Source organism: Elgaria multicarinata, chromosome 9 (assembly GCF_023053635.1).
Source record: "Elgaria multicarinata webbii isolate HBS135686 ecotype San Diego chromosome 9, rElgMul1.1.pri, whole genome shotgun sequence".
NCBI classification, from domain to species: Eukaryota; Metazoa; Chordata; class Lepidosauria; order Squamata; family Anguidae; genus Elgaria; species Elgaria multicarinata.
Genome location: NC_086179.1, coordinates 39,022,718 through 39,034,705, shown reverse-complemented (window position 1 = coordinate 39,034,705; position 11,988 = coordinate 39,022,718). Strand labels below are relative to the sequence as shown.

Genomic DNA, 11,988 nt, shown 5'->3' with positions numbered 1-11,988 from the left:
CCCCACCCTACCCCTGCTACCTCAACATTACTTTGTGAACCCCACTGAAACCTGCCTTACAACCGCAGGCAGCAGGACAACCTGCCTTCGTTAGTGTGCAAAATGTCGGCATTGTGACGGGAAGATTTATACTTGATATGCATTAGGCCTACCTGGTGCTCTCTAGGCATATTAGGCTACAACTCCCATTATCCCAGCCAGCATAGCCACTAGCCACGGTGGCTACTGTTGATGGGACTTGTAGTCCATTGCATTTGGAAGGTCTCCTGTGGACCTTTGAGGTCTCCTCTGCTCTTGTTCCCCTGCCTCTAAGGGTCCTTCGGAAGCAGCAGTGGGAAAAACGGGAGGATGCAACTATAAGACTAAGTCAGTTGGGCCTCCCATGACGTTCTGTGAATGAGGCAGTGTGATTGCACAATAAAAGCCTCATCTGGAAGCAGTATTACATCTATAGGTACAGATTGTGAGGACCAAGTACTACAAAACACAGGAATATTCTCTTCCATTACGGAGGGCAAGGTTGGGATAACCCATCTCCAGAGGCCCTGGAGCAGAAGAGACAAGATGTCTCACACAGGGGTTGTTCTTCCCATTCCAATGTGAACCAGTCTCTCCCAGCCAGGCTTGGCTTTCCATGAGTTACTTTTGAATTTCAAAGAAACATTTTTCATTTTTCTTTCAGGCTTTGGTCTTCTAGAAATTCCAGAGCTTTTCAAAATTTATTTTTTTAAAGTATTTTAACCTCGCTCTTGATGACCAGGAGTTTAGAAGACTAATTCTGTGGAAAGGTTGGCGGTGTCGCCTCTCGGCATCAAGGGCTGCTTTGATCTCCTCTTCTCCAGGGAAAGGCTTGCCCACTGCCTCTAGGGAGTATGCAGAAAAGGCTCCGTAGAGGCCAGCCGATTATCCCTGCTTCAAAGCACCCTGTGGCCAAGGACTCCCATCAAGTTTCCTCAGGAGAACAAACTGAGGCCAGAGTTTAGGCACTAGTCATGTTGAGATCATTTCTACAAAAATCACTGACTGGTGCATTATATGTGGGGATCTCTCAACCAGTCTATAGAAACCAGGTATATTAAGCCTATTCTGGGAACTCGGTCAGATCATTTTGTAACTTCCAGGTAAATTTGTTGTGGTAGTACAAGCCTTGTAATATCAATATTTCCTTCGCAGCACAGAAAAGCGCTTTACACAGTATAGCAAGTACCTTCCCTGTTGTACAAATGAACAAACAGATGCCCAGGGAGTGAAGTTCTTTGCTTTGTACCTGGACTGTATTACATTTTCCAGTTTCTGCTGCTGCACTTTCCTTTCATTGCAAGCATGTGATGCTACTGTGTTGCATCTCCACCAATTCCCATCCCACCAAATGCCAGTTATGAAACTAAAGGCAGAATTGGAGGTGGGTACAGTCTAGTTTATTTGGTATAGCTGTAACAGTGTGAGCAGAGAATTTCCTTTTTTCCTGTAGGTTAAACGTCTGGTGCCAATTTCACAGCACTGGTTTCATAGTGATGAAATCAAAGTTATAAGAGTCTGGCAAGCCCTGGTGCTTCGTTCGGTTGAAACGGGTCCAGTTGAAGACAGGCAGGTCTTCCTCCACAGGTGGGCCATTGATGGCATAGGCTGTAAACTTTGCAGCCATATTGATGTCTGCTACCTGGAAAGGATTGCAGGAGAAAACATCATTGCACAGGAAGGGAGGGTGGCTGTTTTCCCAAGTGAGGATCCACCAAGTGGTTTTAATTTCCCTCAATCAAACCAAGGAGTCACTTTGCTCAATATGTGCATTAGACTAATACATGCCCCACTCCTGCTTTCTATATCACATCCACAGCATTCAGGAATAACACAGGGCAGCGTAAATGATGATCCCAGGGCCACAACTGGCCCATTTATTAGGCAAGGTGAAGAGGTGCAGATTTTGGCCTCTACTGAGGGGGCAAGCCACTTTCTTTATATATTTGTACATCCCCATCTCCTTAGGTTTAAATAGTCAGAGCCTGGTGGTGGTAGAGGAAATAATTTGGATTGTAGAAAAACACTCTGCACATGCCTAGACATTCTCATCTTTGGACTATTAGCACCTATGGAACTGCTTGGGCTTTAGTGTCTTGTGAGAAGAGGGGCAGAGTGTAGTGTATTTAGATATGCATTTGGAATAGATCTGTGTTGCAACTGCCAATTTTGAGAAGGACTGGAAGGGAGAATATTGTTTAGATTTTCTGCTTCAGACACCAAGAATATTTTGGGTCAGCCCTGTTTATAAAAATGGCTCAAATGCTTCTGTGCAATACAATGGAATGAGAGGAACATTTCCGGGGTTTTCCAAAGGGGTGAAAGATACCATGGACACAGACTGCTCTGATTGCATCTCCCAAAGTAGACTGTTGCCTGCACCTAACAAGAACAAGCACCTGCAGTCATGAGCTTTTCATCCCACGGGGCAAAGCTAGTAGCAGATCAGCTGATACATCCAGGCATCTTGGCAGAATATTTTTTACAGCTTCTGCTGACCTTGTTGCTTCAGCAGAGCAAGGCTCATGTTGCAGGACAGAAACAAGAAACTTCACAACTTCTGCAGCCACCCGCCTCCAAGGAAGCTGGGCAGCTCACATGTGGTTTCATACTGAAGACTATGCTGATCCATGAGTGATCAATACTAATTTCCTTAAGGAGAGCGAGTCACGCCTAAAATACTCATCAATATCTAGTGGTTTGTATCATGAATCCAGTGGAGGCTGGTGGCTCTGATCTCAGTGGGGCAGTGAATCCTCTAAATCCCTTCCTTTGCCCAACCCCGCCCCCTAAAAACAGAGGTCATTTAACTGCATTTGCTGAGCTGCTGGCACCTGTGATACACACACAAATATCTCAGGTGCACAGAATGCTATGCAAGGGTGGAAGGGAGTGTGTGTCATGTGTGAGAGATTGACTGACTGAATTCTCCCTCCCTCAGGCATCTACAGAAGGCCCGATACTCTGGGAGTCTTTACCTTAGAGTCATAGCAGCCAGCAGGAACTGGAGTCTTGGGGTTCAAGTCTTCCCGACAGCAAATGGTACTGCAGGGATTGTTCCTGGCATAGGGATCTTTCTTGTAGTCTAGAAAATAAAGAGCACAGAGGAGGAGTATTACTCAAAGTTTTGGAAGTCATGCTGAACCGTGGACGTCATGTCTGCATATTCATTTATTTACATCTTAATTCTGTCACCAAAGAGTTCAAGGCCATTTCCCCCAACCCCCTTTATCCTCACAACAGCCCTATCAGGTAGGCTAGCCTGAGAGAGAGACAGAGAGGCCCAAGATCACCCAGTGAGCTTCATGGCTGAATAAGAATTTTAGCCTGGATTAGTCACAGGGCTAAAGATGAGTAGGGAGGGGGAAGCAGATGAGACATGACCTATTTTAAAAAACAAATGTTTTTGATGCTGGTCTGTGCCAGATATCAAATGCCTCAGGGGTTATACAATGCAGTCTCAGCTGTGCAGAACACATACACCCCTGGCTGGTCACAGGATAGAGATTTACAGGGTTTTAACAGTTCAGCTTGAGCCTTACTGGGACCAATTTTGACAATATCAAGGTTTAGAGCAGCTATACAACACAGGTTATTTCCTCTGCAGCATAAAGCGTAATGGACTGAGGGTGCCATCCCATACATATTTAGATAGAAAAACGTCCTCCAACTCCCATGCTGGCTGGAGAATGCTGGGAACTGTAGGACTTTTTTCTGTCTAAACACGCATAGGATTCTGCCCTAAGCCTTTTAATTAAAGTTTTGAGAAGTACTTTAGAGAGAGCTAATTTTAGTCAGAATCTGACTCCCATCTCTTTGTGGATTTATAACATTGTATCAGGGTGTTTCAAATTCAGCAGCCTTCTCTTTTTGTTTTAGTTATATTCAAAAATCTAGCCAAGGGACACTGAACTCATCATATGATTTATTTATTTAAAATATTTCTTGGCTGCCTTTCAGGGCAGAAGCCCCTCACACGGTGCCTTACAGCAATAAAATACATTAAAAAAGCTAAAATATTAAAAGCGATAAAACCCAGCAACAACAGTGACAACAACAACAGCAGCAGTCATATCAAGAGAAGGCCAAGGTAAAATAAAATGTTTTCAAGGGCTTCTTAAAAGCCTGCAATGGCAGCTTGTTCCAAAGGTGTGAGGCCACTACAGAGAAGGCCTTCTCATGTATGATCACACGCACCTACATTGCTCTTATGGGTGGGCAAGTGAGAAAGACTTCTCTTTCTGACCCTAAAATGCAGGCAGGCTGATGTGGGTGAAGATGGTCACTCAAGTAACTTGGTCCCAAATCATTTAAGGCTTTAAAGGTCAAAACCAGCATTTTAAATCACACTCAGAAACACACTGGTAACCAGTGCAGCTGGCGCAGTATAGCCATTATGTAATCGAATCGCTTCTCCCCCACCTACACTCAGGCGGCTGCATTCTGCACCAGCTGAAGTTCCTGAACCGTCTTCAAAGGCAGCCCTATGTACAGTGCATTACAGCAGTCCAGCCTAGACATCACTAACGCATGGATAACTGAGGCAAGATCCATCCTCTCCAAATAGGGCTGCAGCTGGCGTACCAACCTAAGCTGATAAAATGCACTCCTGGACACCACAACCACCTGGGCTTCTTCAGTTAGCTCAGAGTCTAGGGGGACTCTCAGACTGCACTCTTGCACTCCCATCTAAAACCAGTTGTAAACCTCCATCCAAAGTATTTGGTTTCCCAATCCGCAGTACCTCTACCTTGTCTGGATTACGTTTCAGCTTGTTCACCCTCATCCATCCCAAAACAGACTCCAGACATTGGCTCCACATCCTTCCTGGGATGTGCAGGTGGAAACGAGAAGTATTTCTCCAAGATTGCTTGAAAAGGTTAGCGGGCATGAACTATCACAGTGCTAATGCTTGGTAATGAGTATTTTCATGTTATGGAGAGGGATTTTTTTAAAGATAAACAGAAAAATGTAAAATTGCATACTGTTGTATCTCATGATATACTTCATGCTCCCCATGTCTGTTACGTTTCCCTGGTCCCGCCGGAAGATTTTTGCTCTAGGAGCCATCTCATAAGAAAAGTCCAGGCCATATTTTTTAACATACTCTGCATATCCACTCATATTGTATATATTTTCATGGAAAGGTACATTGTAGGAAGGCCAGTATCCTGCAAGAAGAGACGTTACCAGTAAATAGATTTAACTGGAAGCAGCCTTCCTCAAACTAATGCATTCCTATCATGTCTGGCCATTGGCTATGATGACTGGGGCTTATAGGAGTTGTCCTCAAACACATCTGGAAGGCACCACATTGGGGAAGGCTTGAATTGGACTGCAAAAACTAAATGCTATCCTGTTTCTAAAACTAGACCTCCTCATTCATAAGGAAATTAAAGGAATGTTACAGAACTTAGCTGGACAGGAACGAAGAAGCCTACAGCTGTAAAAGTCTGTTTCACTTGGTTAAGCTGAAGAACCAAAGATTCCCCAAATTCAACAGAATGGCAAGAAAATCCTGACTCCATGTTAAGCATAATCTGTCATCTTTTACACCTACAATCTGTAATAAATTCATATCAGGTGCTGAATTGTTATGCAAAACTTGCTGCTTTTTCTTTTTTGCACAAATCTAAATTTGGAATTCCTTATATATTATTACTGTTTCCTAGAGCATTTCTAATTATTATTAGTGAGAAAAGGGTATAGTTTCCTGCTGAGACAAATTCCTGCTGATTTCACACACCCACACCTTTAACTTTAACTTTAGAAGTCCAATGGAAGCTTTTACCTTTACGGAGAATATTTGTCTGATCAGAATATTCCACAAGTTTGGGGATCTGTTCAATGACATAGAGAGTTCCATCATCAAGACTCCTTTGCAGTTTGACTTTGTTTGTGTCCAAGACCATGTATTGGTTATTATAGGTACCTATGGGGCAGTGAAGAAAAAGTTAAACTTTTGCTACTTTTTTTCAGTGTGGGGAGAATCATATACAAAGAGATTTCACTGCAAATATACCAACCAGAGTTTTGCTTTTCAAATGTTTGTGCCCAGGTCTTTCCAGAGTCTGCCATCATGTTGGCGATACGGACTCTCTGCCATGCAAACAGGCTCTCAGGTACTATTTGTCTAAGAAGAGAATGGTTGTATACACTATTTGTGGTCTGCAACATGATCAAGCCACTGCCAAGTATATAAAAGTCATCTAAGGATACCAAAAAACCTGAATACAAAATAGAAAAAGAAGTGCTTGTTAACCATGAATGGATAGATGCTTCACAATGTTTATTCTAGTTTTTCCCCTAGGATATGAAATAAGAGAGATGAAGTAATAATACTATTATTTTATCAAACAAGACCATATTCAGAGGAGGGCTACCAAGTTAGTAAAGAGTCTGAAAACCACAGCCTATCAGGAATAGCTGAAAGAGCTGGATATTAGCCCAGAGAAGAGTAGATTAAGGAGAGACATGATAGCAGTCTTGAAATATCTGAGAGACGATCATGCATAAGATGAAGCAAATTTGTTCCCACTTGCTCCAGAAGTCAGAACTAGAATCATTTGCTGAAAATTGTAGGGAAGCACATTTTGAACTAAACTATAGGAGAAACTTCCTAACAGTACAAGCTGTTTGACAGTGGAACAGGCAGCCTTTGGAGTGGTGGGATCTCATTCACTGGAGGTATTTAAGGAAAGTCTGGACTGCTATTGGGCAGGGATGTTGTAGCTGCAGCCTCCATTGGAGATCCTGTATTGAACAAGGGGTTGGACTAGATTACCTCAAAGGTATTTCCCAATTCTAAAATTCTATGAACTTATTTAACAAAGGAAACAGAGTAAGAGAAGAATGACTGACAAGGCAAACCCTAAACCAAATGTCATTTCTTGCCTTGGCCACCTTCAGCATCCCCTCAATCTATTCAACTTTTGAATACCTCCCTTGTAATTTCAATTGTAACCCATCTCATGACTTTGCTGCACAATTTACATGCGTGGGTGGAGGAAGGACAGGGCTTTGGAAATGGCTCAGTTGTATAGACAGATGTTCCTGTTTCTCTTTGGAGACGCATACAGTTCTAGCAGGGGGAAGTTTATGAAGCTATACTATGATTGGAAAAGAAACCAGAGTATGAAGTTTCACTACGCTATTAGTCCACCTCTGACTGCTGCATGACTAGAGGACAAGCAGGCCTCCCTCCTCATCTTGGTAACATAATAAAAATTGCAAAAGATAAGCTACCTCTTATAAAGTAGCATTATTCGCTACGTGGAATATTTGCCAAAATATCTGACTGTGGTTAAATGCTAAGCAGTCAGTTGACAGTCTCTGAGCAATTAATTGGCTGATGTACCAACCCTCAACACAATGTCTGGGGGACAGAGAAATATTACATGAAATATAATATTAATGAATAAATGAATGAAATACATTATTTAGAGTTAAATGTAGAACTGAATTCAGTGCCATTCTACGCTTACTATGTCACCTTGAACATGACCTATTATCTTCCAGTTACATCTTAAAACTGTGAAAAACACAGCCAAACAGAAAACACCCACACGGCAATTTCCTAGGCATTCACTGGTTCTGCAAACTATCGTACGCACGCACACACCCATCTGATTGCAATATAAGCCAGGGGTAGACAACCTGATGCCCTCCAGGTGTGTTACAAAACTAGGTTGCCTGCCCCCTGCTGTAAGTTGATATCCTTTATTGAAATACATCCTGGAAAATAGCGGGGGGAAATTCAATATCAACATGTCACTCAAAGAGAAATGAAAACTACAGGCCTCGGCAGCTATCTAAAATTCTGCTCAGTCAGCTCTGAGTTTTCTTCCAGATGCATGAGTTTATGCAAATTTGATGTAATTGAAATTGCCTCTTCATCTGTAATCTGGTCCCTCCCTTCTCTCTCTCTCTCTTCCTGTGTTATCGGCAACTCTCAAGCAATCTTGAATGAGCCCTGTCATTTGATCAAAGCAAACAAAAGTGTTTCTGATTGCATCTTCTGGATCCAAGCCATCTAGCTACTCAGCAAACGATACAGGGAATGCTCTGGGCTTGCAACCTCATTCATCACAGCCTTGTTAATTAGCAGTGGTAGTCTTTCAAGCAGTTCCCAAAGGGGCTAGACATGATCAGAAACAGAACTGACCTTGCTGGAAATGGTACAATCATAGGGCAGTATCTAATGCGGCACTATTGGTAATGTAAAATGACGTTGTGCTGGCGTAAATGATCTCTAGCGTAACACACAAGTAGCACTTGCACTGAGTTTTCCAGGGAAAGCCGTCATGCCAGCAAGCACTATCGGCATTGCACTAGAAATGCTTCACGCTAGCGCAACGTCATTTACATTAGCAGTAATACGGCATTTGGATCCTATCCACAGAAGATAATAAAACACAGTACACATCTAAATGTAAGATACTGCACATTCAGCAGGTGCCACAAGAGCTGCACAAACTAGTTATAGCCAAGTCACTTTATACATAGGAATGTATGCTGGTCATTTTCAGTGCAACAAGGGAATGGAATCGCTCTGCACGCACCAAGACCCATGAAAACGCAAAGATGGATCCCTCGCCAGGCACATCCTCCCCATACCTCTGCTGCCCCTCCTGGCCTCGTCCTCTTCTCTTCCTTATCGCTTTCTTTACTCCGACCCCCTTCTCCTCGCTACCTCAGAATCACATACTTCCTTGAATAGTAACACGCAGCGTCACACATGTATAAACTTGCACAGCTGTATAATCATGCACACCTGTGGGCATGGATGTATATGCATAGCACCATCGATGTGTATGGTTCTTTACAAAGGACAGGTCTCTGCCTCGAGCAAGTTACAATCTAAGAGGTTGGGGCTGCTGTGGCCCTGCTGCAGACAGAATGACCCCAATCTCCTTCCAAACCATCCTACCTCAAGAACATAAAAAGTGCCAACCTGAGTCAGACCAAGGGCCCATCTGGTTCAGCACTCTGTTGACACAGAGGCCAACTGGATGCCTATGGGAAGCCCACATGCAGGACAGGAATGCAAGAGGAACACCAGCCCTTATTTGCTTTAATCATGTCTCAGCGATGTCTGCACTGGTGCTAACCATGATTGACACTCACCAGAATTATAGAGCAATATATAATTACAGAGCAGATAGAGGTCCACTTCTCTGAAAGTTCTGCAGAATTAAGCAGGGTACTTATAAAAATAATGGATTTGTTTTAATTTAAATTGCATATATATATATATATATATATATATATATATATATATATATATATATGAGCTTTAAAGAGAGAGAGAGAGAGTGGGTGGGTTTAAAACCCATGGTACAACATCAGTTTTCCACAATGAAATAAAGTAAATGGGAATACAATGTATTTAATTTCTTTACTTATTTTCAATGTACATTTAAAGACGAACCAACATTCACAATGCGGCATGTGAGATACATAACTTTTCTTCCATTTCAGGACATGCCAGTTTTTCCACTGGCTCTGCTTCCCTACCAGCAGCCTAACACGGAAATAATTAGCAAGCACAGCTTTTCTTGGCATTGAGATAAGTGCCAGGGGAAACTTCACCCTGTTGCAGTTCTGTGTGTTGGGCAGCTGGCACAGAAGCAGAGCCAATTAAGAAAGTTGGCAACCCTACTCAACCTCAAACCCTCCTTCTCCCTTTTTCTTCTAGTTGAGTTTTAATTCTGTTGCAGAGTATCAATTTATTGTTGGCATTTAGTATTTGAGGGGATTTGACAAAGTCAGAAGGAGGAACTGCGCTTGATAGCAGGCTTTCAAACTCTGTTCTGCAGCACACTGCTTGTTTTTGTCATTCATCATAGGACGATACCGGGGCAGCTAGCGGCTTTCCTCTCCCACCATGAAAACGATCTGTAGCCAGTCCTGCCAAATGGCAGCTTCTCATCAAGTGTACTAATGGGGAACGTACTGGGGACACCTCCCATCTGGCCAAGAAAAAGATGGTGCCCCCTCCCATTCCATGGACAAAATGACAGGCCTGGCAGCTGAATCTGTTTACAGCGTGGATGCTAAAACAGTTCCACACCACCACCACCCATGCACACACTGCACCTGAATCAGGTGGCAGGCCAACTTAGGGTGGTGCAGAACAGGCCTCATGGCACACAGGTCTCTTCCCCATCAGCTTGCTGCCACCTCCCAGCTTCAACCACCTGAGGCAAATACTTCACCTTGCCTAATAGCAGGGCCTCACTTAACATATTAACTTGTGAAGAAAAAGAAGCCACCGTGGGTTCTTTTCCCCACCCTGCTTGTTGGTCTGCACTTTCCCTAATTACCTGCACTGTGCCGCGGGTTGCCATGTCATCCGAACCCATTCAGGTGCATGGCAGTGGGAGCGCTGAGCCCCAAATGTTTCCTCTGGAACCCTGAATAGTTTCTCTCTCTTTGGTCTGGCTGCCTCTCACCCTGCAGCGCCACCACCGATCAGCTCCTGCGTGCTTTGGGGGTGGGCAGGAGCTGAGGCCAGTATTGTCTGGCCTGCTGCCCATCTACTGTAATGAGGCAAGGAAACAAGCACTCTCAAGCAGCCAAGCACCTATGCAGCAGGGAGAAGGAGAGGCTGTGGCCCAGGAAAGGCCTCTTCAACACTGCTGCTTCCCTCGGGGCTCACAGAGGAAGAAAGGAGAGGCGATCTGGTGCCTGCACAGCCCTGGGGAAGGCCTCTGGGTGGCTGCCCTATGTGGCACTACACTCAGGGCCTCAGGAAGGGGAGAAGACACCCAGGAAAGGCCTACATGTGCCATGGGCGGGCGGAGACCAGGAAGGCCTTAGAGAGAGTCTGGCCCAGCTTGCCACCTCTCTATCACCTCATGCCCACTGGTCACGCCCTGACTAGACCTTTGGCCTGCGCCTTAGCCCAGGATGTTGTGTTAGGCAAAGAAGTCAGTTCATGATGTTACTACTATAGCCAGTTCTCTCTTGGGTTATTTATTTATTTATTACATTTCTATTCCGCCTACTAGCCAAAGTTCTCTGGGTGGTTCACAAAAATTAAAACCCTAAAATGCATCATGATGAAACATAATGTAACACCTTTAAAGGTTTAACACAGAATAAAACCAGAGTAAAAGCCAGCAGCAGGATAAAGTTCTAATGACACAATAACACATTTAAAAACAAAACTCAAGGACTGAAAAGCCTGGGAAAATAAAAAGATCTTCACCTGGAGCTGAAGAGACCACCATGTAAGTGCCAGGCAAGCCTCTCTGGGGAGGACATTCCACAACTAAATGTGAATGCATTTTGAGGTACCTGCTTTCCCCCCCGTAACATTGCAGTATTAGGTCTGTCGCAGCTGGGGTGGGGTGGCGTTAAACCCTTTCCTCTTGCACTTCACTCTCAAAAATTCGCACATACCCCAGCTGCTCTTGGGCCCCAGATGGAAGCTTCTATGCTTTGGCAGAGAGACAGTAAAATTCTATGGTGTTTTCCAAGCTGTGCCAGAATACGCTTGATCTGGATTACAGAGCACCTAACTTCTCAAGGCTCTATATAGCACACAGGCGAGATTCTGGTTTTCAGACATTCCTTTCATAAATCTATGTTACCTGGGTAGCTGCTAAAAGATGCACGCCCTGCGCTTGTTTGTGGATCATCAATTTTGAAGTCCCAGTGCTTATATATTCTCAAAGTAGCTGCATATGTGAACCAGCTCGAATGAGCGAAGTAGATATTCTCATATCCAGGGAGGACCTAGAAAAGGGAGAGACAGAGGAGGGAGGGATCCATGTGGATTCCTACTAACAAGCTGCAATCAAACATGCTGCTTTATTTACCAGAGTGCAAACTCAATATGCTGCTGATGCCTACAGAAATGTATTTATAAGGTGTTTAATAACTTCAATAAATAAATATTCAATTATTTTTTATCGTTTAAAAGGAATTAAAATAAAAACAATCAAATCCTGATCTAAACACAGC

General features: G+C 43.7%; 1 protein-coding gene across 1 annotated transcript in view; it reads right to left on the bottom strand.

Moving 5' to 3' along the window:
• Window positions 1-1,396: 1,396 nt before the first annotated feature.
• Window positions 1,397-11,988, bottom strand: part of PLBD1 (phospholipase B domain containing 1) — a 40,530-nt gene continuing 29,938 nt past the window's right edge. The window contains exons 6-11 of the mRNA XM_063134979.1: window positions 11,616-11,760; window positions 6,045-6,245; window positions 5,810-5,950; window positions 5,004-5,189; window positions 2,997-3,103; window positions 1,397-1,660 (exon numbers count right to left, since the gene is read on the bottom strand). Coding sequence (XP_062991049.1) covers window positions 1,493-1,660; window positions 2,997-3,103; window positions 5,004-5,189; window positions 5,810-5,950; window positions 6,045-6,245; window positions 11,616-11,760 — 948 coding nt within the window. The 3' untranslated portion in view covers window positions 1,397-1,492. The remainder of the gene's footprint in view (window positions 1,661-2,996; window positions 3,104-5,003; window positions 5,190-5,809; window positions 5,951-6,044; window positions 6,246-11,615; window positions 11,761-11,988) is intronic.